At 37.9% G+C, this 25,728-nt stretch overlaps 2 protein-coding genes and 1 long non-coding RNA gene across 4 annotated transcripts; 2 read left to right on the top strand and 1 right to left on the bottom strand.

Moving 5' to 3' along the window:
* The first annotated feature begins 110 nt into the window (after window positions 1-110).
* btsz (bitesize) lies at window positions 111-17,418 on the top strand. The gene is made up of 15 exons (XM_089843784.1): window positions 111-248; window positions 515-901; window positions 989-1,137; window positions 3,084-3,197; window positions 3,285-3,460; window positions 3,558-3,778; window positions 5,620-6,014; window positions 7,544-10,624; window positions 12,196-12,338; window positions 12,417-12,533; window positions 12,598-12,885; window positions 12,977-13,141; window positions 13,207-13,421; window positions 13,491-13,699; window positions 13,827-17,418. Exons 2-15 carry the CDS (start codon window positions 546-548, stop codon window positions 13,964-13,966), a joined length of 5,769 nt encoding a protein of 1,922 aa, XP_089699910.1. The 5' UTR covers window positions 111-248; window positions 515-545; the 3' UTR covers window positions 13,967-17,418.
* Window positions 17,419-17,462: 44 nt separating this feature from the next.
* Window positions 17,463-18,528, top strand: LOC149661458 (uncharacterized). Its single transcript, XR_016368917.1, has 2 exons — window positions 17,463-17,525; window positions 17,635-18,528. It is a non-coding gene; the product is annotated as an uncharacterized LOC149661458 (long non-coding RNA).
* Window positions 18,017-25,409, bottom strand: LOC149661457 (uncharacterized). Of its 2 annotated transcripts, XM_089842967.1 has the most exons (5): window positions 25,323-25,409; window positions 24,882-25,224; window positions 23,919-24,262; window positions 23,556-23,843; window positions 18,017-23,480 (listed from the first exon to the last, which is right to left on the bottom strand). In XM_089842967.1, the coding sequence occupies exons 2-5, from the start codon at window positions 25,156-25,158 to the stop codon at window positions 20,316-20,318; spliced, it is 4,074 nt and encodes a 1,357-aa protein (XP_089699093.1). In that variant the 5' UTR covers window positions 25,159-25,224; window positions 25,323-25,409; the 3' UTR covers window positions 18,017-20,315. The 2 variants fall into 2 exon arrangements, with proteins under 2 accessions (XP_089699093.1, XP_089699092.1); XM_089842966.1 differs by having other exon boundaries at window positions 24,882-25,382.
* Window positions 25,410-25,728: the final 319 nt, after the last annotated feature.

The following is a 25,728-nucleotide window of genomic DNA, read 5'->3' as shown; positions in this document are numbered from 1 at the left end:
AGCATCTGAGGGTCGCAGGGGCAAACATAGTGTCGTTAAGCGCGTAATCGAGTGGGCTATGAGTCCGTTCAGCACTATGCCTCAAAGATCTTTTGTACGAGGAATTTGTTGAATCCGGTTTCAAGTTTAGGTGGATGGAACGCAACAAAAAGGATTTTGTGGGCGTAACAGCTCCGGAAGTTCCGGGCTTCCATGGACTGCAATGGACATTTGATTTTTGTCCCGGGGTTTTTAGCGAAATTTATATTGTAAGCACTTAAATTAAATATCATTAAATATGAGAAATTTATTACTTGTGTGATAATCTGTGTCAAGATATTAATTATAACTGTAGTAATATTAAAATAATAGTTAAGCCGATTAAAGAGAGGTTCAACACACACTAGATATAACCAAGGCTTAGCAATATTTAGCGGCAAAAACATTATTTAACATTTAAATTATTTAATTAATTAGTCAGATTCTAATTAAAATTTTATTTTCTATAAAACACAATGTATTTTATTTCTAACAGGCAGAAACAATCTAGTCATAAATAGGTAATAATGGATCGAGCCAAATCAGATATGAACTTGTCCCAATTAACGGAGGATGAGCGTCAAGCTATATTACGTGTTTTAAAACGAGACCAAGCACTTCGCAATATGGAAGAAAAACGTTTAGTGTATTTAAAATCTGAGCTCCACATGTTGAAGAAAAGAGGAGCTTTAAAACCAGGCATTGAAAATGCTAGTTCCCGTTGTGCCAGATGTTTAACACCCTTTGGATTACTTATTAATACTGGTGCAGACTGTTTTGTTTGCTTGAAAAAAGTGTGCCGATCTTGTCGCCAGTATAATGAGCTTGCTCCCACTAACACCAATCCAAAGCAATGGGCTTGTCTCGTTTGCTCTAAACAAATGTAAGCCTGATAGTAATGAAGTTTTCTGATAATTAGTGATTACTAATTAGGCCTATTCTTTAATAAAACTTTGGTAACTATTTATAGGGAACTTAAAGCAGCCTCTGGGGAATGGATGGAAGAGTATAAGAACAAATCATTTCCCGAGGGTGAAAGAAGACGGAGTATAGATGTAGTTAAACAACTTGTTTTATCCGGAAGCTCTAAGAATGAAGACAAGAGAAGAGATGGTACTGGTAGGTCAAGACCAACCCAATTTCTAGACAGATTCCCAAAATGATTCTTGAAGACTTGAACAAAAACTTTGAAAAATAACGGCCTTTTTCTAAATATAAAGAAAAAATATTAAAAAAAAAAATCTCTTATAACAAAATAATTGGCATTTAATTGTACTTAAAAAAACTAATAATACTAAGCCACCATTGGTTTAGTGGCCTATTCTAAATCTAATCTAACCTCTTAGGCTCTTACCCCTTAGGGGGCTTGCCTCTCCCATCCAGGGCTGGAAATAAGACCAACTCAATTTCTAGACATATTCCCAAAATGATTCTTCAACAAAAACTATGAAGAATTAAACATTATACATTAAAATAACGGCCTTTTTCTAAATATAAAAGGAGAAATATTAAAAAAAAACAATAAATTATCTCTTATAACGAAATAATTGGCATTTAATTGTACTTAAAAAACTAATAATACTGTGCCACCATTGGTTTAGTAGCCTATCCAACGTCTTACCCCTTAGGGCCAGTCTGGGAAATAAGGATATTTTTTAAACTAGTCCTTGGGACCAGTGACCCCCCCCTAGTGTCCTAAATAATTAACTGGTCTCCGGACTGGTCCCAGCCTTTGTTCTCCTATAGATTTGCAATAATTAAACTGGTCCTGAGGACCAGTAACCCCCACTTCTTGAATTAAAAAACTAGTCCAAGCAATTAATAAACTGGTTTTGGACCAGAGGAAGTGTGCTATTTCCCAGACTGCTTAGGAGTTAGGGCATTGCCTCTACCAGCCAGGGCTGGAAATAAGACCAACTCAATTTTTAGACTGATTCCCAAAACATTCTTCATTTCTTCAACAAAAACTTTGAAAAATTAAACATTAAACATTATACATTAAAATAGCGGCCTTTTTCTAAATATAAAAGGAAAAATCTTAAAATAAATAATTGATCTCTTATTACAAATTAATTGGCATTTAATTGTACTTAAAAAACTAATAATACTGTGTCATCATTGGTTTAGTGGCCTATCCTAAATCCAACTACTTACCCCTTAGGAAGTTACGGCCTTGCCTCTCCCAACCAGGGCTGGAAATAAGAAAATTTTCTTATAGGACATGTGTCCAGTGAGAGACACCCCCCCCCCCTCAGTTTGAATGGAAAATTTTTAGGATATTGTATACTGGAGCGTGCCAAAATAGTGTCGCAAATTCATAGACAAGCTATCATACCTAAGGAAAAATGTATCAGTCAAAAATCAAAATGTCCAGCGACCCCCTTAGTTTTTTTTTTTTAAATATGGGACATTTAAAATTTTATTCCTGTGCTTATTTCCAGCCCTGCGTAAGGGTAAAGTAGGGGCAGAGACGGAAATAAGAAACCTCCTTTGACTTGAAAATTTATAGAACATTGTCCACTGGAGTGTGTAAAAATAGTGTGCATCTTCATAGTCAAGCATTTCAAAACTTTGTTGGACAGTGTCCAATATTATCCAATAATATTTCCGGCCCTGCTCACAGGCTCAGAGCAGGGACGGAAATAAGCACAGGAAAATTTAAAATGTCCCATATTTTTTTTTAAAAATTAAGGGGGTCACTGGACATTCTGACCGATAAATTTTTCCGAAGTTTTAATAGTTTGACTGTGAAGATGCGACACAAGTTTTGCACACTCCAGTGGACAATGTCCTATAAATTTTCCAGTCCTAATGTTTTTTTCTTATTATCGGCCCTGCCTGAGAGAATTCAACCAATCCCTTTAGGGGTGGCTATCAGACGTCACTGAAACAATGGCGGCGCAGTAGTCCTCGTTTTTAAGACTAATTAAATGCTAATTATTTTGTAATAAGAGATCATTTATTTTATTTTCAATATTTTTCCTGTTATATTTAGAAAAAGGTTTTCATTTAAGATACAAGCATGAACTAATAATAAACTTATTTTTATTTACACCACCAAAAAGGTTCCTTTTCCAATCAGGCCCACGTTTCCCCAAACATATCAGTCAGATCTGCTCCAGACTCTCGCTCAAGAATGGAATCACCCAAGTTTGAGAGACGGGTACAATTTCTACCAGGTTGGTTATTAATTTTTAATTTATTCATTCATTGTTACATAGGAGTACTCTTAGGCTTTATTATAAACATTATTGACTAATTGTCAGGTTCCCAAGAAACTTCCATAATGGTTAAAAAATCACCGGGAACCAAATTAGCATCACCACCCGTTTTAAAAAAGCACCCTCTTTTGAGGAATTCTGCCCTAGATCTTTCTCCTACTAATGAAATTCCCGATAGTTCTCTTTCGAGTAAAACTTCCAAAGTTCATCCTGAAGCTCAAGTACGAGTATTTTTTTTGGTTGTTGCAAAATTGCCTTGCCGTTTTCCTTTTGCAAATAAATTTATTAGGTCTACTGTTTGAATCTTTTTTTTTTAAGGATAGAGAAAGACTTCCAGTTTCTCCAATATATTACAATAAGTGCCGCTCAAGACGAGACTCTTCTTCCTCCGTTTCAACTTGTAGTCTCTCATCATCGTCTGTGCAGGGACCTTCACCTGTTGCCTTAAGAAAAAATGCTCACGAATCGCCATTGGATATTGAATTGAGAAATAAAAGAATAGCGGAAGAAAACTCTCCTAGAAGTTCTCCTCATTATTAGTAAGTTTATTAAATTTAAAATTTACTAATTAATTTCGTTTAAAGGAAAATTTCAGCTAAAATAATATTATACCTTAAAAGAACGGTGTTTTTCTAAATATAAAAGGGAAAATATTAAAAAAATAAATAAATTATCTCTTATTACAAAATATTATCATCTAATTAGTCTTAAAAACGAGGACTAGGGCGCCGCCATTGTTTCTGTGATGTCTGATAGCCACCCCCAAAGTGATTGGTTGAATTGAGAATAAGAGAGGTAAGGTAGGGACCGTAGGGCATAGCAAACTCGACCACGCCGCGCGCGTAAGTGTCATGTGCTTATTTCCAGCTCTGAAGGTAGGAGTAAGATTAAGTTCTGTGCCGCCATTGTTTTAGTGACGTCTGATAGCCACCCCCAAAGTGATTGGTTGAATTGAGAATAAGAGAGGTAAGGTAGGGAGTCGGGACCGTAGGGCATAGCAAACTCGATCACGCGCGTTAGTGTCATGTGCTTATTTCCAGCTCTGAAGGTAGGAGTAAGAGTCATAGCGATTTCCACTGACTGCTCCAAAGAGTGCTCTCAGTGTCAGGATGACGTAACTGCCCTCAGCGAGTTTTGGAGAGAATAGTTTCGTCAGTGGAACACGATCGAGAGGTCAGAGCGCGCTCTGAATAATCAAAATTGGCGCCGGAGACGAAATTGCAATAAAGTGTGTATATCTTGACGCAAATGGGCCGAAACCAATTAATAGAATTAACATTTGAATTAATTTTCAAAAAATCTATTTTGAATAATGATCGACAACGTCTCTGATATAATTATTGGTTTTAGGAAGAGGCGTAATATCTTTAAAGTAATGATAAAACCTCGTATTCTTCATCTTCAGAACTTTAAGAAGATGATTCCAGAAATAAATAAGCATAAGCGAGAGCCTGTCTTCTATGAGATACCCCATGGTCCGCCATTTTAATTTTATTACGTCATACTCGAGCACCGTCGCTCCGTCGAATTTTTCAGAGCACGAAAGAGCAATTCTCGGGCAGTTTTTTGGGGTCAGTGGAAAACGCGATTCTGGGCGAGTGTTGCACTCGTGTTCCCAGTGGCGGACGAAAACGCGCCGAGAGTGCACTTAGAGTGCTCTAGTGCAGTCAGTGGAAATCGCTATAAGATGAAGTTCTAAACTTCTGACTAACAGACGCCACAGAAACAATGGCGGCGCCCTAGTACTCGTTTTTAAGAATATTTAAATGCTAATTATTTTGTAATAAGAGATCATTTATTTTAATTTTAATATTTTTACTTTTATATTTAGAAAAAGGCCGTTCTTTTAATGTATAATATTATGTTACCCGAACTATTAACTAACATAATATTATACCTTAAAAGAACGGTGTTTTTCTAAATATAAAAAGAAAAATATTAAAAAAAATCGATAAATTATCTCTTATTACAAAATATTATCATCTAATTTAGTCTTAAAAACGAGGGCTACTGTGCCGCCATTGTTTTAGTGACGTCTGATAGCCACCCCCAACGGGATTGGTTGAATTGAGAATAAGAGAGGTAAGGTAGGGAGTCGGGACCGCATAGCAAACGCGATCACGCGCGTAAGTGTCATGTGCTTATTTCCAGCCTTGAAGGTAGGGGTAACATGAGCTTCTAAACTTCTTACTAACAGACGCCACAGAAACAATGGCGGCGCCCTAGTCCTCGTTTTTAAGACTATTTAAATGCTAATTATTTTGTAATAAGAGATCATTTATTTTAATTTTAATATTTTTCCTTTGATATTTAGAAAAAGGCCGTTCTTTTAAGGTATAACTTTTAACTAATGAATTATTATATTGATTTATTTCCATAGCCAAAGAATGACCTCTGAACCTAGCTATGGAGTTAACTTTAATTATAAAAGTAACGATTCTCCTTCAGTAAAAAGTAGATCTTTGGGAAGCTACGAGGAATCTTTGCATTCTCCGAGAATTTTGCAACCAAGATCCAATAATTTGACTCTCGGGAGTGCTGAGAATCTATCAGACACCACCAGCAATACTCCATCTGAGCAGAGTGGCCCTCCTTCAACTTATCATAGTCGACCCAGCAGCATCAGCCCAGCTACTTTTCGAAGGGTTTTAGTTTCAACCTATAAAGATTCTTCATCTAGTCAAAGCGAATCTGAAGTGGAACAGTCTAGTCAACCTCCTAGTCAAGTACAATTCCGTAAAGTCAGCCTCAAAAAGATTTCTTTAACACAAGAGGGTGAGCTAACCTTTTTTTTTTACTCTTGTCTGGATTTGGGATGGGATTGACCTTTTGACACGCGGTTTTTGACGCTTCTGAGATTAATTCGTAATAATTTTTTCTATAATCTCGTCATGGATAAAGAATGCGCGTGCGGAAATTTGTTTTCACGCTATAGGATCGGCAACTCCCTATCTCGAACGACACCTTATTCTGTATATACTCTGTTACAACATCGGTTGTCAGCACACGTAAAGCTAGGTCTCTATGTAATCTAGCCTTGCGCGTGCTGACAAGAGACAAAAAACTTCAGGATCTTCAGGATTTAAAATCGTTTAAAATATCCCGAAGTTTTTTGTCTCTTGTCAGCACGCGCAAGGCTAGATTACATAGAGACCTAGCTTTGCGTGTGCTGACAACCGATGTTGTAACAGAGTATATACAGAATAAGCTGCCGTTCGAGAGAGGGAGTTGCCTATCCTGTAGAGTGAAAACAAATTTCCTCACGCGCATTCTTTACCCATGATCTCGTTGCGAAAATGTTTATTTTCCCGCGTTAATTTTTGAAATTAGTTACGCGTTTTTTGGCTAGAGGGCGAAACTGGTGTTGTAAAAACCTTGGAGTAGGTGGGGAGGGGGAATAATAGGTGGGTGAGTAAGCTTTTGAAAAGTTTTTGCGCCTCAGGGGAAGGACCCTGACCCCACGTAGCTCGTGGTGGTGGAAACCCACCGAGACGAAGCCAGTTGCTGGCGCGAAAGAAAGAAAGAGATACTATGGGACTGGGAGGAGGCGCAAAAATCAAAATAATGGGGAGGGCGAGAAGAAATCAAGCGTCGCGGGAGGGTTTTAAGATATATATAATGCGCTTGAAAAGTTGGGGATCTTATATTCATCCCTCCCCCCAAACGAAACAGGTAGAAACGTTTTTGGGGTGAAAACCTGCTTCTCCTCCCCCAACTTTTGCGAACAACGGCGCCGTCACTGCTTTTCTCGGTGTTGTTTCTAACTTCCCTGAACCCCTTTAGAAAAATCGTACGGTCGTCGGTCGGCGCACCCTACATTTAAACGCGAAACTGTTTGACTTCTAAAACTTCGCTGTTTGTTCTAGTGAAAATAATAGTTTTTAGTATAATCAGATTAACGCTAAAAGTACTTTCAAATAAATTTCGAAGTAAAGTAACTAGTTATGTGGCTGGAAACGAGTCGCCACGTCTTATAGCCAAAGTTGTTTTTTTTGTGTTGATTCACGTATCGTTATGGTGAACCTTGTGGCGACTTTACGCGCTGGCCACTGGGATTTTTTCGCCCGAGATGGTGAACGTGACGTATGAGCTAATAAAAGCGAAGAACTCCCTCGAAAAAGTTGGAACTAGGCCGTACGTTAATTAGTGGATATTTCCGGATGAATATGTGACTTTATCGCGTTGTTTTCGGATATTATTACCCACCGAAAAGTAGGCTTAACTCTCGAAAACTGGTCACTGGTGAGTGGTGATACAAAAAAATCAACTGACCTCGAAGTATCGTATCATTTTCTTTATATAAGTTCCTAAAAGAGTTATAATGGAAGGCAAAATTAACGCCGAGAAACCATTGGAAGGTCAAGAACGAGTTTCTGTTTCTAATGAAGATAGATTTGTTGATGGGAATAGGGTAGTAGCGGATTGCATACGAAATTTGTTTATGATGGATCATTCTCCCGGGAAAACTTCCCCGAATGAAGGTGTTAGCCTAGAAAAGTATTACACGGAAGCTATTGGTCAAGATCAGTCGGGGCCTGAAAGTCATAGTTCAACTTGCAGTGATAGAACAAATTGTGATACTGACAGCTGGGGTGAATCCAAGTACGACGAAGGTCTTGTTGAATATCCCGATGACTCCAGTCTGGAAGGAAATGATTCCTCCAGTGAATCTTCGGAAGACACGGTGTACATTCCTCAACTCCCAAATCAACACTTACCCTATTTAAATCCAGCGCTGTACGCTCTTCACACCATTATGGAGGAGAGTTGCGAAGAAAGTGACAGAGAGTCAGAAATTGAGGAAAATCCCGCAAACCATCTCCCATCACAGCTTGAAAAGTATTTCAGCTTGGCTTTCGTCTCTGATCTCGAACGAAAAGAGGTAATCGCTGGTCGAATACCTTTTGATGAAGTCCTTGATGGTGTGGAAGAATCTTCACCTACCACTACTAAGTTGTCCAAAGAAAAAGAAAGTTTAGCCCTGATGGCCTCATCTAGACTCGAGAAATACTTTACTTCGGGTCTCTTGGAAGGCTCTTCCGTTTCATACCCTCCAGATTTTTCTGGTGCTGAGCCTGAAAATGTCGCGAAAGTGGTGAAAACTGAAGAAAACAATGAAACATGCCATTTTGAGCAAGATAACAGTGATACTGTAAAACGCAGAAAAGCTGGCGAGATTTTAGATGATCCCTTGTTAGACTTGAGGAATCTCTTTAGGGATCTAGAAGACATTGAGAGTGTTGAAGAAATGCAGACCTATGTCCCTGACGAAGATAACAGTTGTTCTTATATGCTTGGCAAACTCATGATGCATATCAAGTCATCAACACAGTCAAACAAAAACAAATCTGAAAGCTCCGCTGAAGATTTAGACGCCCTATCATTATTAGAGTCGCAAATATCTCGTCTAATGCAAAGGGTATCACCGGCTCATTTCGCAAATGATGAACCTTCGAGTACCAGCAGTACTTGCAGTAGTAGTACCATTGGAAGCACGGGAAATAATAGCGACTGTGGTAGTGATACCTTGGAATCGCACGAAGAATCAACGGACGAGGAAGGAAATTTAGACGCGGAAACCTTTCGCGTATCGACCCATAAGAAACGATCTTACGGGCAACACAGATCTCATTCAAGACATAACGAATTACTGAACAATTTTGAGCATACCAATATATCGGAAGAAACTATATATTTCTGCAAACAACTCGTCGAATCGCTTAAAAGAATGTCTGAAAACAATAGTCCAGAAGGACCCAAGCCTCCATCGTTGGAGGCGACTATCGAAGGACTCGGTGTGGCCGCCGAATTAACGAACGCGAGGCAGTACATCAAAGAGCAAATTGAATCTTTAATGCACTCTGTAACATTAAGCCAACAGAATTCTCCCGCTTCTGGTAGACCACATCGCCCAAGACGAAGAGTGGAAGCGCCAAGTAGTAGCGATGCCCACGATAGTTCCGACGTTGAAAGCCCCAGGATACCAAACAAAAAGCATTCTGCCATGGAGAAAACGCCGTCCGAATCCGGATCAGAAACTACCGTGTCCGCTAGTATAAGCATTCCTAGCTACGATGATTCTGATCACACCCCGACTGAGTCTGAAATATCACACGAAATGGATGAACTGTTTAACCTCTTAGAAGGTAGCGCAGTTACGAGTTCAGGCGGTGGTGTCGCGGACTATTTACCAGTTCCCAGGATTATACCATCTGATAATAAGAATAATTCCATTCAAGTCAGTATGAATGGAAGCAAACTGATGGAGGAAAAGAAGACTGAAAATGTAATGGACATTATTTCATCGTTTGGCAAAGTTGAACCATCAACCTCGAAATGCTTGGTCAATTCGGAAGTTGCCGGATTCAACGTCTTTGTTCCAAATGTTGCCCAGGCTTCCCTGGAAGCGTCTAAAATGAAAACCTATAACTCCAGTTTGGACTCCCTGGACCGCGATTGTTTAACACCGAAGGCGGAAGTCTTGGAATACGCGAGTAGTGTAAAAGAACCATCACCAACTCAAATTCCAGTTTTGTCTCCAGTCGAGAGTTCCCTATCAGGAACCGAGTCCAAATATTCGGATACAGGATCCAGAGAAACCCTTGTTGGGTCACGAGCTGACTTAAGAGAAAGCTACGCCTCAGTCGTTAGTGGAAATAGACTTTTCCGCAGTAAAATGACTTATTATTCGAGCACATCCGAAGTTGATGACGAAGAGTCTTTGGGCAGAACCGAAGCTGACAGTGGCGTAGGGACGCCAGTGCCAAATTCACTCAATTCTAAAGAGAAGGCTTCCAGCGAGAATAATCTCTTACTGGCTAACTACAGAGCAACCACTAAGAGCAATAAAGTTGTTGATACGAAATCAACCAGCAAGTCCGCCAGTAATATAATGGAACTCGATACGTCTTCCGAGAACAAGGGTGGTGGCTCTTGCAGAGATACTGGCTACTATTCATTCAAGTCTTCCGAAGAAAGCGTCAGAAGTTTAGACGACTCATTGGCTTCTAGGGCATCTTCCATCTCACTGGTCTTCCACAAATCATTAACGTCAACGGAAACAATTCCGGAAGTTGAAGAGGACTCTTGTAGCTTAAGTGGTGCAACGAATGACTCTCCTTCGACCACGGAATCTGGTGTTTCAAAAGAGGAGAGTTGTTCGCCCGAATTAATCGATTCCTCCAAGATGTCTTTAAGCTCTGGTAATATACCCGACTCGGTGATGGTTGCCAACCCTAAATCAAGTACGCTACCACTAAACTTGAGAAGCAAGTCTCATCACTTAGCTACAAACTCTTTGGGATCTTCGCATTTACGTCAACGTCCATTTAGCTCTTCCTTTTTCTCAACATCCGGTGTACTTCGAAAACTCACGGCGCTTCGTGGTAAACCTTTTTTTTTGTCTTTTATTCGCCTGTTGCTAAGTATAAGTATATTATAGTTTCGCGTATAATTTGACGATACAGATAAGCAGATATTTTCAATAACAGCCATTAAGGATAATAGTAATTTCTTCTTTGTATAAAGAAGTGTTTCTTTCTTCTTCGAGATCTAATTTCTTTGTTTCTGAAATTCAGTAATTGGTTGTGGCTTAGATATTACATATTTTTCGTTATTTTTTGGCCGCATGCTTTGCAGGAAGTTCTCCCATTAAATTACTGAATATTTTTTTCCTCTGTTTATAAAAGCGTGAAATAGAGGGTGGGTAAAAAATATATGTGCATATATATGCTATGCGAAACGTTTTTAGGTAATCTAGTAGAGAAATAAGCGAGCTAGGAAGCGAATGTTTAGTCAGATAAGAAACTAATGTAGGCTGTACAGTTCAGTGGCTATTGTACGTGTAGGAGAATGCACGCTTCGTTGACTTAGCGAAGCTTATACTCGATGATCTAGCTATTCTCCTTCTTCTATTACCAACAGGATATATGTCATTCTATTGAACCACATTTCCCTTTATATCGGTTTATATCATTTTTTTAAGGAAAAGTGACTTTTCGCGCTCCTTAACTATTAACGCCCCTTCTCGAATATTAACTCAATATTTTCTACACACAAGATTTTTACGAGGAAAAAATCAATATTAGCTTAGGTAAATAACCAACCTACTTGCTGGTATTGCTTCCAGACTTAATAGCTTCCGTTTGGTTTACGATTGAAGGTTTGTTAAGAAAACAAAGGGTATTATGACGCCGGGTTTAGTTAAGTATGCGTACGTATACCAGTGTTGCTATGACGGTCGGGTCGGTTTATATTAAATGGCGTGGTGTTGCGCGTTATAGAAATAAGTTTGGTTATTTTATACTTGATTAAGCTCGTATCTTTTGTTAGACGTGACATTATCTTTCTGGTTTTAATATTTGTCTATGATAAAAACCTGACTGCTGGTTCAAAAATGAAAGGTTGCTTCGGATACTTTGCTATTTCTCATAAGCAACCCCCTACATCCCCCACATTTCGACACCGATACCAATTTGCTAATATTTTTAATCTCGAATACATCCCTAACATAATTTTGTTATCAGTCTTCCGTTTCTAAGCGTGTACTTTTTTGAAGATTGTACACTCATTTTTCTTTTGTTATAATACTGACACGAGAGCAACATAGTGCCAGAAACTCGCTTTAGGTTCTTAATATTTAAAGACTCGTTTTAAATGTCTGGAAATGTCAATGAAAATGATAAACTAGTTAAAAATGCGGCGCAAAGTTCAAGCATCGTTAATTTTTTTTCTTATTGCTGTCCGTGTTTGAAAACTTCGAAAACTGGCGCGTATGATAATACCGTCTTGTACATGGGACAGATAAATAGATTTGGTATTTAATTATTCTGTATATATATTTTGTTAATATATTGGGCACGTATAGATAATTCTTAGAAGCAGCATTTTGCGATGAAAGTTATTATTATTTAACTGAACATGCACTAAATTGCACTGTTGCTCTTGCATTGTTTAGATGAAAATGCCATGGCACATCGTTCTTCCCCAAGGGGAAGATTACGTGCTAGGGGTAAAGCGTTATCAACCAGCAGTGATGATGGCATTAATAGAGCTTCTAGTGGTTCGGTTCCTCAAATTCTCGTTTCAGATCACTTAGAAGTACTACTATATTTTAATCGCAATTTAATCACTTTTGTACAATTTAATTAACAAACTGTATAAAAATAATCACATTAGAATAACAGCCTAAGAGGAAGCCAATCTTTATCGGATAGAGAAAGTATTGGTCTTCCCGAAGATGACGTTGATCAAGTAGTCAGTGCTTATAGTCGAAGCCAAACCAGCTTATTCGGGGTACGATCCAAACTTGTTGAGAGTTGGATGGATCCGATGGCTTATGATTTGGTGTGTTTTTTAGGCCCGTAGTGAGAGTATGTCTAGCGTTTATAGTGCAGCGGGCGGAGGTCGTTACGGCGCTGTTATTGTCACTGGAGAGATACTTTTCTCTTTGAATTATAATTGCAAGGCGGGACACCTCGCTTTGCACGTTAAAGAGTGTCGCAATTTAGCCCCGGTCGATACCAAAAGAAATCGTTCAGACCCTTACGTCAAAGTTTACTTATTACCTGATAAAACAAAAGGTGGCAAACGAAAAACCAAAGTGAAGAAGCACACTTTGAACCCTATGTTCGACGAAGTCTTGAAGGTATAATATACCTTTCTTCTAACGGTGTTTTCACACACATATATATAGTTCTAAAAACCCACCTCCAATCTTATCTTTTACTATTCATTAGTTTGTGGTAACTAATAGCGAATTAGAAACTAGGACCATGTGGCTCTCGGTATGGCACAGTGATATATTTGGTCGGAATGATTTCCTGGGTGAAGTAATGCTTCCACTCAGTGCTAAACTAGTGGACACTTCCCAGTCATTGAAATGGTACCCGCTGCAAGAAAGGGTACGTTTCTTATACGTTTTGCGTTGACAGAGGGGACAAGCTGTTTAAGTATAACGTTATCGTAGATGGATGCCAATGAATCGACTTTGAGTTACAAAGGAGATATTATTCTATCATTGAAATTCGTCCCACCGGACGTGACCAGTAAGAAACCCAGCCGTAAAACTAGCAACGCTACATCGGTAGCGGGAACCAAAGGTACTCTGCACGTTCTAGTGAAGGAAGCTAGAAACCTTATGGCAATAAGATCGAATGGAACCTCGGATCCATTTTGCAAAAGGTGAATCAGTATTCACCCTTTTTTCTACTATGGCTTCAACTTCTTGACCTGTTTCTTTGTGCACCATAGCTATCTCTTACCAGATAAAAGTAAATCTGGTAAACAGAAAACCCCGGTAGTGAAAAAATCTTGCAATCCGAAGTGGAATCATACTTTTGTTTATGAAGATATCTCAACAGAAGAATTAAAAGATAGGTGCTTGGAACTAACCATCTGGGACTATGATAAAATAACTAGCAATGATTTCCTTGGTGGAGTTCGTATGAATTTAGGAACTGGTAAGTCTATACATATAGTTTTTTTCTTAAACTATACATGGATTTGCTGGATCAACAAGTGTACTCAAATTGAGTATGAAGTTGAACAAACACCATTTTAAATTTGGAGCGTACTTTATTTCAAAAGGTAAACACCAGGCGAAAGACGTTGATTGGATGGATGCCCTTGGTGAGGAATTGGTGCTCTGGAGGTCCATGATAGACAGACCTAATCAATGGATAGATGCGGCGCTTATGTTGAGACCCTCAATGACTCGTAGATCTTAATTCGTTTCGTAATGGGTACCGTTTTTTTTATATTTCATTCACCCCCCTCAAAATGTCTTTTAAACACTTGATAGATATTTTCTCAGTACTTTAGTAAGTAAGTATCCATTCTTTTCCCCCTTCTCCTCAATTCCATTCCATTCCATTCCATCTTTGGGCTGGATCCCAAGAATTCCTCTTAGAATTAAAAGCTTTAGACTCTATCAACCCTTTTTAACTAAAACTATCAGATTATCCTCCAATAATGGATGGCTTAACCAAAAATAAGTCCATAAAGGCTTTAAAAAAACACTAAAGTATACTATTTAAATCTAGGCGGGACCTAGGTTTTTATTATTACATATTGGCGTAAATATTTAAACATATATATTTCTTCTCACTCGCGCAACGCATTTCCTACTATTAGCGTTTAAAATTTTAATCTATGTACAAACGCATTTTTTTTTTCGTTGATATAAGCAACAAAACGTGTTGTTGTTATAACAAGATTTAAAATCTCAAAATTTAAAAATATTCTACGGAGAAAATTTAATGTTTTTGCGTGACAACTGCCGCATTTGCTGGACCGATCAGGACTCATTAACAAAAATCCCGGGTTTCGGCACCAAAATGTCGTGGATTTGTGTTTGTCGAGTTCGGTAAATTTTGAGAAAGAAAAAAAGGGATATAGAAAAAGATCGACTTCCTTTTTGATACAAAACTTTGAAAGTGATTTGGTTTGGTTTGGTCATCCTTTTGAAAAGAATATAAAAAAGTTCCTTCCAGAAGGTAAGTTTCTTCGGAAACAAAAGAGTGATTTGAAACCTTTGATAATGAGGAGCCTGTTTTTGTTAGGATCTCCTTACCTTACTCCTTTAGCGTGTGGGTGATGGAACCAGTCAGACTCGATTTATAATACGAAACGGTTTCGGGCGTTTTGATAAGATAGATTTTAAAATAATTGTTAAAGAAAACCGCGATGGGGGAGGAAAGGGGGGGGGTATTATGGGGGAAACCAAACCATTGTGGTGCAGTGACCTAGATTTTAGGAAATTATATTTAAGAACTTAAAGGAAAAGGTTAGGTAACATAACATTATACCTTAAAAAGAACGGCCTTTTTCTAAATATGAAAGGAAAAATATTTAAAATAAAATAAATGATCTCTTATTAGAAAATATTAGCATTTAATTTGTCTTAAAAACGAGGACTAGTGCGCCGCCATTTTTTAGTGGCGTCTGTCCCTACGGGATTGGTTGAATTTCAGTCTGAGAGAGGTAAGGTAGAGCAATAGAATAGCGCACTCGATCACGCGCGCAAGAAGTGCGTTTAGTAGCAGACGCCACTAAACAAATGGCGGCGCAGTAGACACTAGACAGTAGTCCTCGTTAAGCTCATTTTTAAAGGGAGGGTGAAGTAGAAAATCAAGTGATTTTTTATCGATTGTTCTACTAATTATAAGACCAGTCTGCATAGTGAAACATTCAGGAAATACCAACTCCGAATGATTTTAAAATTCAAATTGGGTTCAGATTTTAAGGATAATTTTAAAGAAGGTCCTCCGACCAATCACGTAACGCCCTGCATTTTTGTTAACAAAATTCTCGTGGCACGTTCCGTGTTGAATGAAATTTATCACGAGATTTGATCAAATTCGCGAGCGACGTGATAATCGTGGCGCGAGACATGGAGCGTGCCACGAGAATTTTGTTAATAAAAAGGCAGGGCGTTACGCGATTGGTCGGAGGACCTTGTTTAAAATTATCCTTAAAATCTGAACCTAATTTGAATTTTAAAATCATTCGGAGTTGGTATTTCCTAAATGTTTCACTATGCAGACTGGTCTTATAATTAGTAGAAGAATCGATAGAAAATCACTTGATTTTCTACTTCACCCTCCCTTTAAGACTAGTTATTTTCTTAGAAAAAAAAAAAAAATAAAGGCCGTTGTTTCAAGGTATGTTACGTTATCCGAACTTTTCCTTTAAGAACTTAAGAATCTGCTCGAAATTTTTAAAAATAATAATAATATTGTTATTTTTACATATTTTATTCTGAATTTTGAGAATAATAAGGAAGGATCTCGAGTATTTTCTCTCTCTCTTTTTTTTATCTTAAGTTTTACCGGCTCTCAATGTTATGTTATTAACTTACTATCAAAATAATGTGCCTTGTATTTAAAAAAAAAAACAAAAAAACTATACATTCCCCAAAATCGGCCTTAAATGCAAAGAAAAAATAATATGCAGGGGGGCCTACTCAATTTTTAAAGCGAACCTTTTTTTATCTGGATAAGATATGATACGAGGTTTCGCATTTATTTACTCCCCCAATGTTTACTAATCGCTATTGGAAGTTTTATATGTTGTTTATCGTATATATATATATATAAACTTCGAGCCCCCTTTTTAATATATATATACATAAAAGAAATACAAACAATTTTAACGCGTTTAAGCATGCAATTAAGCCAAAAGCAACGCTGAATTATGAATTCTAATTTAAATAATGGCTAAAGGCAACTTAAATGCATGATTTTATCATATGCACAATGGCATCTTAAAGCTAGTTTATCTAGCTAATGCCAAGAACGGATTACGGATTCATGTTCATGAATCCGTTCTTGCTAACGCTAAAAAGTGACTCAGGATTGATCACAGCCATTCAATTTATGATACGATCATGAAAATTTCATTTATTTACGTTTTTTTTTTTTTGAACCTGAAGCCTTAAAAAACAACTAAAATCTTGAAAAAGTAAACTTATTTCGCATATAGAGTGCTGTCAGAAGCGCCGGTGTGACGTCACCCATGCTGTTTTCCCATAAAGAAAAAACGGTAACTGTCATGGCCGCCCATAGAGTAATTTCGGTTGAGAGGGGGAGTGAACTGTGTATCCCCTACGTTAGGGGCAACTTTGTACTAGAGAATACTATTTGCCCCCCCCGGAAGGGAAGGGGAGGGGGGATATCACTAAGGTAAGAGATAGAGGGTTATGACGTTGCCGTATATGGGAAAGAAATCACTCTATTGCTAAAGGCAGACTCGTGACGTTTAACCTTGGATCTGACGTCACAACTGACAGCACTCTATACCCATACGAAACGTTAGCCTAGATTTTGAATATTTTTTTTTGAGTATTTTGGCTATTTTTGCCTATGTTTCGATAAAGAGAATATTTTTCTGATATTTTTTCAAAAAAAAAAAAAAAAAAAGTAGTCTAGAGTACGTTTTTACGAGAGTTTATATAATATAAATTTCTTTTAGTCCGGCTTAGTTTTTACCCGTATTATTTGTTTTAATCATAAAACATTCCAATAATTTTGTTTGTACTACAATTCTGAATCCCCCCCCCCCGTTTTTTTTGTGTTTTAATACTAACTTCGCTTGTCCGAAACTATCACTTCACTTTTAAATCGTTCTATAGCTATAATGTATTATCACGCTATAAAAAATAAATAAATATTAATTTTAATTGACGCAGTTAATTCATTCATTGATTGGAGTGGTAAGTAAGGCCAGGTTTCGTACACGACCTGGAAAACCTGGAAAAGTCAGGGAAATTGAAAATGGGCCTAAAAGGTCAGGGAAATTGAAAATGGGCCTAAAAGGTCAGGGAAAAGTCAGGGAAATTGAAAATGGGCCTAAAAGGTCAGGGAAAAGTCAGGGAAATTGAAAATGGGCCTAAAAGGTCAGGGAAATTGAAAATGTGCCTAAAAAGTCAGGGAAATGTCAGGGAAAAATATATTGGTGGGAAATTGATAGTCTGGATAACAGTATAAAGGTGACCAAAAAAGTGCTATCTGAGACTTGAGCAGAACCCCAAATTCGCGGAGCTCGCTTCACTCGCTCCGGTTATTTATGATTTACTTATAGTTAAATTTAAACGAATTAATTGGCTTATCTTTATAACAATGACAACTCGTGCAAAAATGATTCGATTGAATTTAGATTGGTTTTCATATATTTACGCCTTTTAAGTTATTGCATATGGTCAGGGAAATTTGTGGAATTTAGTCAGGGAAAACCTGGAAAAGTCAGGGAATTTCATTCCAAAAATTTTGTGCGAACCCTGAAGGCGGAAAATTTTTTTATTGCTCAATAGTACAGATATAATTAATTAATATAAAGGTGTTATCACAAAATTTAATTCTTTCTCTTAAAAGTACAAAAGATATATTATAGTTATTAATTCTAACGTAGATTTGCAAAAATCGTCTGTTCAGTACATAGGGACGGTAGAAATCCATTTTAGTTAGTGTTAGTGTGCATTTCTTTCTTATGTTTTAAAATGTTTGGGTAGTAGTTATTTTTATCTACAGTTTGTTATTTTTTTTTAAGTACACTTGGGTGTGGATTGGTTTGTCTCAGATTAATTGGAGGGATTATTTAATTAACAATCCATAAAAGTTAACTCCTTGCGCTAACTAAAAACTGACTAGGGTTATGAAACTTCAGTTACCGGTATATTTATATATATATATATATATATATATAGTTTTAGGAGTAACGTACGTACGTCTTATGTATTTTTCTGCGATGATATAGGCATAATTTTGTGTGCTTTATGTTAAAATTTATAGAAGTTTATATAATATAAAAATACCACAGATTAAAATTAAGAATTTTTCAATTAAAATTAATTACGGAAATTATATCTTTTAAAAGTATACTAGCTAATGTAAGTTAATTTAAATTGCACTAATTGGTGTGTGTGGATTATTAATATAAACTTCGTTTTTACGAGCAGCCCGTGTCATTTTTTTGTGATAATTGGTCCCACTAAATGAAAATTTGAAATGAAAATAGGAACGATACGAAAAAACAAACGAAAACAATTTTGCAAATATTGGCACTGGGAACATTTTTTCTTTATCTTTCTTAATAGCTCTAGTTCGCTGGTTAAATTTTTATAAGCATTTAAGCGCTTAGAGAAAATACCAGCTTACCTAGCCCCTTATGCGTTTTTAAAAAAAAAGTGTTAGTAGGAGCGTTTTTTTAAAAAAAAGTGTTAGTAGGAGGGTGATTTAAAAAACTTTAACAACTAATTTACATATAGTGTTTGTTGTACGTCTACGTAATGTGAAACACTGTTTCCGTCAATCAATGTTTTTTGTGCAAAACTTGAAAAATATTGGGGTTGCAGCGAAACTTGAACACTAAAAAGTACTATAATTTATATTTATCTAATTCTACTTTATCTAATCTAATTAATTAATTAATATATTTTGCTAAAAAATGATTTAATACTGGAAAAAACCTCAATATTCAAATTTCAAATTTTGAATTTAAAATTCAACTAATCCCCGCAATTAATAAGCTTGAAATTTAATTTCTACAAACTAATTATCCTACTAATACTAATTTTTTTCGTAGGAAACTCGCGTGGTTATAAGATTGACCCTTTCAAACTTCGTTTACGAAGATTGGTGGTCTAGTTAACAAACAGTCTAACTTACTAACGATAAGCGTGTCTAAAATAAAACTGGCCACTAAAATGACAGTTCTATATATGCCTATAACTTTCTAAAAAAAAATATTAGTACTAATTACTAGTAGCACCTCTAAAAAAATTAATAAATAATTAAATGCCCGAAACATCACAGGGCCAAAAAATTCTATACAAGTTGCCGAAAAAAGAGAGCTATTAGTAAATGGTAAAATTTTTTTTACCATCATTACCAACCTAAGTAGTTAGATAATCAGGGAGAGAGGGAGATGCCGCGTGAATAGCGCGAGGTGTCTCTCTTTTGGGTGGGGGAAGTAAATTTCCCAGCCAACGGGGGTAGTATCGCCCGGGCTACCGCGAGCTCTACTGCGCAAAATCCAAATTTTTTATCTCATGTAGCGACTATTCGTGATGTCACTTCGCGCATGCTCAATGATCCACCGAATGACCCAAGGTAGAGAGAGAACATAGTATTTCATACCCCCGTTTTCAACCCCTTCCCGGTAGATACGAGTTCTGTTAGCATTAGGCGGCTTCTCCCTCTCTCCCTGGTATAGTATCATGCGTTTAAAAAGTAACCCATTGTGCCTTAGTTTAGTTTTTAACTTCTTTAAGTATAAAGTCACGTTTTGCAGCTTGCAGGCAGCTAACTATAAAGTGCAAAGCTTAAAATAAGGTTCAAGTACATAAAATTTGAAGAGAAAAAAATGAAGATAACAAACCCAAGGGGGGAATATTTTAAAGATACGAATATAAGTAAAAGTAAAGCAAGTGTAAATACGTAAAAGTAGACGAAAATTGAAATAGTGTCCTGCTGTCTAAGTGTGTAGAAAAAAATCTATAGGCAATGTTTAACATCAAAATTTTTTAACTAAAAATATGTTGATTTCCTTTGTGTCGCGCTGTGTAAACCAGTCCAGCTCTCAAACCCACGTGCTTGTCGAAGGTTTAATAGGGGTTGCGTTTAACACGGGTGTTTTAGTAGGAGGGCCTTGCCAGTTACCTCTTGGGTAACTATTGGATGATGGAAGTTCTCTAGAAATGGGAGTAAAGTGAAAGTCTCTCTTTGGAGATCTGCCTCGTTCGATTTCGCCTTCCTCTGAGCAATCCTCCATAATGGGAGGGCAGTTGTAGCCATCGTAACGGGTTTGAAGAGACAATCGACCTCGGGCTCCTCGTTTGAAAGGCACTGTAGAGTGACCACCCCATTCGTTGGAAGAAACGGGTGTTGGTGTGACGGAAATTGGACGGGACATGGTTGACGAAGTGTAAGTACCAGTGCTGAGATCCCGGTATGGAGAACTTGGTAGGGATCTCGGGCTGTTATTACTAGTCGAGACATTAGCTCTGAGTAGCTCAATGGCTGATTTTTTGGTAACTGGACTTGATGTACCAGTTTGCGATAGTAGTAGTTTGAAATCCCTCAAACTCGTTTGCTTATTGGTTCCCAATCGATCGATTGCCATTGCTCTGTTTGGTGTGCTTCTGCCACTGGAATAACCGCTGCTTAAATTGTTGGGGGAAAGAGCTCCATTTCTCGGACTTAAACAGCCACTCTCTGGAAGCTCTTTCTTTAAAGGGCTGCTGTTGGCTTTCAGTTTGACATTCAAACTGAGGGGCGAGCTACATCTGGAAGAAGCTGGACTTTTTTCCAACTCTGGTTTGAAGTTTAGTTTCTTCTTGCAGTTGTGTATGGCGGCGAAAAGGTCTTCGTTCGACATTGGTTTTTTCTTAGATGGGGACTCTAAACTCTTTGGAGTGGGATTATTGTTGTTGGTGGGTTTTCTAATGTTATTTGTACTCTTGTTATCAGTCATTGGATCGTGGATCGTTAAAGGCACGCTTGATGCGGAATAAGGAGATTTAGGTCTGTGCAACATTTGTCGTGGTAAACTGGAATATCCAAATCTCGTTGGGCTCATTATTGGAGAGGCTGATCTACTAGCTGGACTTTGACCCAATCTCGTTGGTAAAGTTGCCCATTTACGTTCAGCCATTTTTGTTGGAGACAAGTGAAGATAATTCATGGGATGGTTGTCTCTTCGGCGTCCCAAGGAATTGGAGCTAAATATCACTTTTCCATCAGAATCGAGAGTAACTTTGGCCGCTGGTCTTTCCATGGTGGATTTCGCGGACAATTGCGCGTCAATTGGACTTTTTCTCCCAACTGGTTGTGCTCTGATTATAAATGGAGATATTCTCGCTTTAACAACGCCAGTCACCACGCCTCCACTACTGCTGCTGCTTTCATTGCTACTCCAGTTGTTTTCAGAGGTATCGGGTCGCGAACTTCTTGTCATGGGAGTTACAGTTATGTGTTGAGCGTATTTAAGAGGAATCATCGGAGTCTTTTGATTTGACGATGTTTTCAGAATGACAACTGGTTGATTGGGAGTAGGAGATGCCAATGGAGATGGTGGAATAATTTTGGTTTTATATTCCATAGCTTTAATACAAGTATTTCCGGGTTTGGAAGATGCGAATGAGCTTAGAACTGATTCTTCGTTGGGAGTGTAGGGTGGGGTGTCTGGAAGAGTTACTCCAAAGAGGTTACTCTTAGGGGCAGAAATGTCCCCATACATGTTAAATCCGAGTGGAACGAACGAATTCACATTATTCTTCAACACATTGTCCAGAGCATCAACATTTCCTTTCCTTTCTTCGTCACTAGATTCTGGAGATACTGCACACATAAAGGGATAATGTGTACTCGATATTTTGGTTTTTTGTTGCAATCTTTTCTCTCTTGACTCCGCGTCAGATTCTGGAGGGCTAGGAGGCGGTGGAGGGAGATCCAACTCGTTCGATTGGGATGTGATAATGGATTTGTTGTTATTTATCTCTGATGGCGACTTCTCTATCAACATACTAGTAACTCTAGGCGGAGGAATTGGTGGTTCCCTGTAAATGATGGAACTCTGGTTGGAACCAGTTTCAAACGCACTTCGAGATAGTATGCTGTTAACGCTAATATTTCCAATTGTGCTGACAGAACTGGTGGATTCTCTCCTGCAGACCGGTTTCCCATAATGTTCTTCTTTTCTCTTGGGTGACATATTTTTCAACCCACTATCAGTATGCATGGAAGTAAAGTAACCATCTGTATCTACTGAATAAACTGATTCGGATTCATCATCATTGGTTATTGAACCAGGCCCGTGTTGAGAGCCTGAGTATCTTCTACGATGAATAAATTTTGGTGATAACATTCTTGGAGTACTTGAAGAATCATTGGTGTTAGGTCCAGTATGTTCAGGAGTCAATGTTCCGGATCTATCAGAGCCAGAATCGTAACATTTTCTACAAGTACCCGCAGACGTTGTTTGACTTGTCAAATTCTCAGTATTCGAAGCAGTATTTGAAATGTCTGAGGCGTAGCCATTGGTTTTGAAATCTTTTTTAGATTCGGCAGTTGTGTCCGAGAGGACAGAGTCCTTTTCTACCGAGCTTCTCGATGTTTCTGATGATGAGCAAACTTCTGAGGTATTGGGAAGTCTTTGGACATCGGATGAATCTATAACTGAGCCCCTGATGCTGCTGGTGGCGCTCCAATTTCCGCTGGAAGACTGTCCTCCTTCTTCTTTTCTTCCTTTACCTTTACTACTTCCATTCACGGCGTCTTTAATTCCACCTCGTAGCTTCACAGCTACAGTCATAGCGGCCGATAAAGTAGAAATAGGCAAAAGTGATCGAACTCTCCCCTTCTTTGAGCCTTTTTTAGTAACTTCTTCATCATTGTGCGCGTTATTAACTGAGGAAAGAGCTTTTGGATCCATACTGTAACGTTTCTTCTTGTCAACTTTCGGACCAATAATATCAACACTCGCGTATAAGCTGCTTCTTTCTGTTTGTACGTAGCTTCGACGATTTCCTCTGAAACGTACTGGCGGGAAATCTTTACTGGACAATTGAATCGTGCTGCTTTCTTTCAATCTCGAAGAGCTGGTGGAAGCTCTCAGATCATCTTCGTCAGTCTGAATTGATTTTGTATGAAGATTTTTGGGATCTTTGGATGAACTAGAACTTCCAACTTCGCATATTGTATTTCGGCGTTGTTTTCTCTTCTTTCGTTTTATTAGAAAATCCCCCTGTTAAGTTATATTACACGTTGGATATTGGCGATTTTTATTAGAAAAATGAAAGACAATTACAAAAACACTGACGTGAATGAGTGATCTTCTCAGTGTGGTCATTCTCTGGAAACCGCGACCACTAACATCTACGGAAACAACTGTGGACGGATATTCCATAGATAAAGCGATAAGTCGTTCTTCCGGAGATGGGAGATCTGGAAAGTCATCATCATCATCTGTCCCATCTAATTCTTGCAGTTCCAAACTTTCATCACGGAAAGAATCTGAAGTTGAGGAATTTAAAACCTCGTAGCTTCTCTGAAGATTCTTGGCTCTTGTTGCTGCTTTTTCTTCCCGTAACTTACGTAAGCGAGCGGGCTAAAAGAAAAATTTCCAACAATCTTAATGACAAATGCAGTTCTTAAAACTAACTGGCAGCATGCACTTAATTACTTTTCTGGTTTCAATATCTAAGTGGGCTCTCCATTTGCTGTCCCCAATAACAGGCCGGCATACAATGTATCTGTAAGCTTTCTGTTCATCATCCAATTCCGAATCATTCCAATAATAATGCTCCAAAAATCTCTGGAGGGGATAGGAGTTCCTATCAACATTTTTATCGCGATTGGATGGACCTTGGTGGTCAATTTCGTTGTAAGATGGCTCAGCGACTTTGGAGTATCTTTCTTTAACCCAATCTGGACGGTTGCTTTCCAAAAACAAACTGGCGGTATCAATGGAATAGTTTGTTTTGTAATGATGTCGAACCAATGAAAATGAAGCCAAATCACCCACAGCTGTTTTGTGGAACGGAAATCAAACATACATTACGTTGATTTACTTCGAAGTTGTTTACACCAAGCATTTAAACCAGTTTTAAAATTTTCATTTGCTACGCGTTAGTTTTGCTTACTAAGTTTGTGGAACTAAGCCAAAATAACTCTTTTAATGTAGCAGTATAGGCAATGCGCGAAAAATAGTGTTTCTGCGCATAAAAGTTAAGATATGCGGTGCTTAATTTTTAAATAACACTGATATGAAGAAATTAATCTACATCAATAGATGGGTTATTTAAAAGATTATTTCATAAGTAAAGCAAATAGGGAATGAAGAGAGCCATAGAAACCATCTAATATCGACTATAAAAACGTTTTTGATTATCTTATTGACTATTAAAGCCCAATAAGTACGTAACGTATACATCTGTCAGTCTGGTTTAAAGTTTGCGATATGTCTAGGACAGAGAAGCCATAGATAATATTTGATTAACTATCAGAATTAAAGAAGCTATTCAGATCTGTATTGAAGCAAACCTTGCGAAGATATTTTAACAATTTATTTAACTAGCTTTTAAAGATAATTAATGTAACCTGATTGCCTATAAAAATCTTTAAAAGTTCGATTCGAAAAACTTACGGACTGAGGTCCTTTTTGCATTGAGATCGCTTGCTTTGACTTCGCAATCATTCACACGTATTTTCAATTTCGACGCGCGTTCATTCAGTTTTTGACATTCCACGGAAACATTATTAAAGATGACATTGGCGGTTTTAATTAGCGAGGAAAGTTGGTGCAACACCTGTACCAATGTACTATTGGCAACGGCTTCTAGCTGATCCTCTATGTTTTTATCAGGAGGTAAAGGTTTTCGGCCCAGTCGAACTGGCTCGATTGAGTACTTGTGAAAAGGCATGATGAGAACATAGTTTCGTTTAAATCACCATAAATAATTCTTCTTCCCCTTTAATTCGGACGTAATCTTAATCAACATAACAATTACAACTTTTAGGGCCCGCCCTAATTGACGAAACATTTTCCTCGTACATAGCGATGCAGCGGCATAACGTTATATTTTACCTCTCTGCCTGCTATGCTTCGCTTCTCCTCAGTCCTCACACCACTCACACCGTCACACGGTCCTGTACTCCTTCGTCCTTCCTTGCTTAGCAGGCTGCAGCACCGTAGCCTGGCATATCACATACAGAGCCGTATACAATTTACAAAGTACGGTTCGCTCTGACTATACATTCTACGTAAAATTCCAACTGCCATATATTTTTTCGAACACAGAGGGCTCTGATGGCGCACTGTGACTGTGGACTGTCGATGGAGTAATTTTTACAGGAGGGAAAATGAACCTTTCTTGCGTTTCATTACAGCGAATCATTACATTTTCTAGTCATAGTAGTCATAGTTTTATTCGTAGATTTATTTTGAATTTGTAAATTTTGTAAATAAATTCAGCATTTGGCTTTATGGAGCT

This window comes from Phalangium opilio, unplaced genomic scaffold (assembly GCF_054372755.1).
Source record: "Phalangium opilio isolate 3A_F unplaced genomic scaffold, DU_Popi_V2 ptg000070l_1, whole genome shotgun sequence".
NCBI classification, from domain to species: domain Eukaryota; kingdom Metazoa; phylum Arthropoda; class Arachnida; order Opiliones; family Phalangiidae; genus Phalangium; species Phalangium opilio.
The sequence above is the reverse complement of the archived record's forward strand: the minus strand, read 5'-3'. Positions and strand labels throughout refer to the sequence as shown.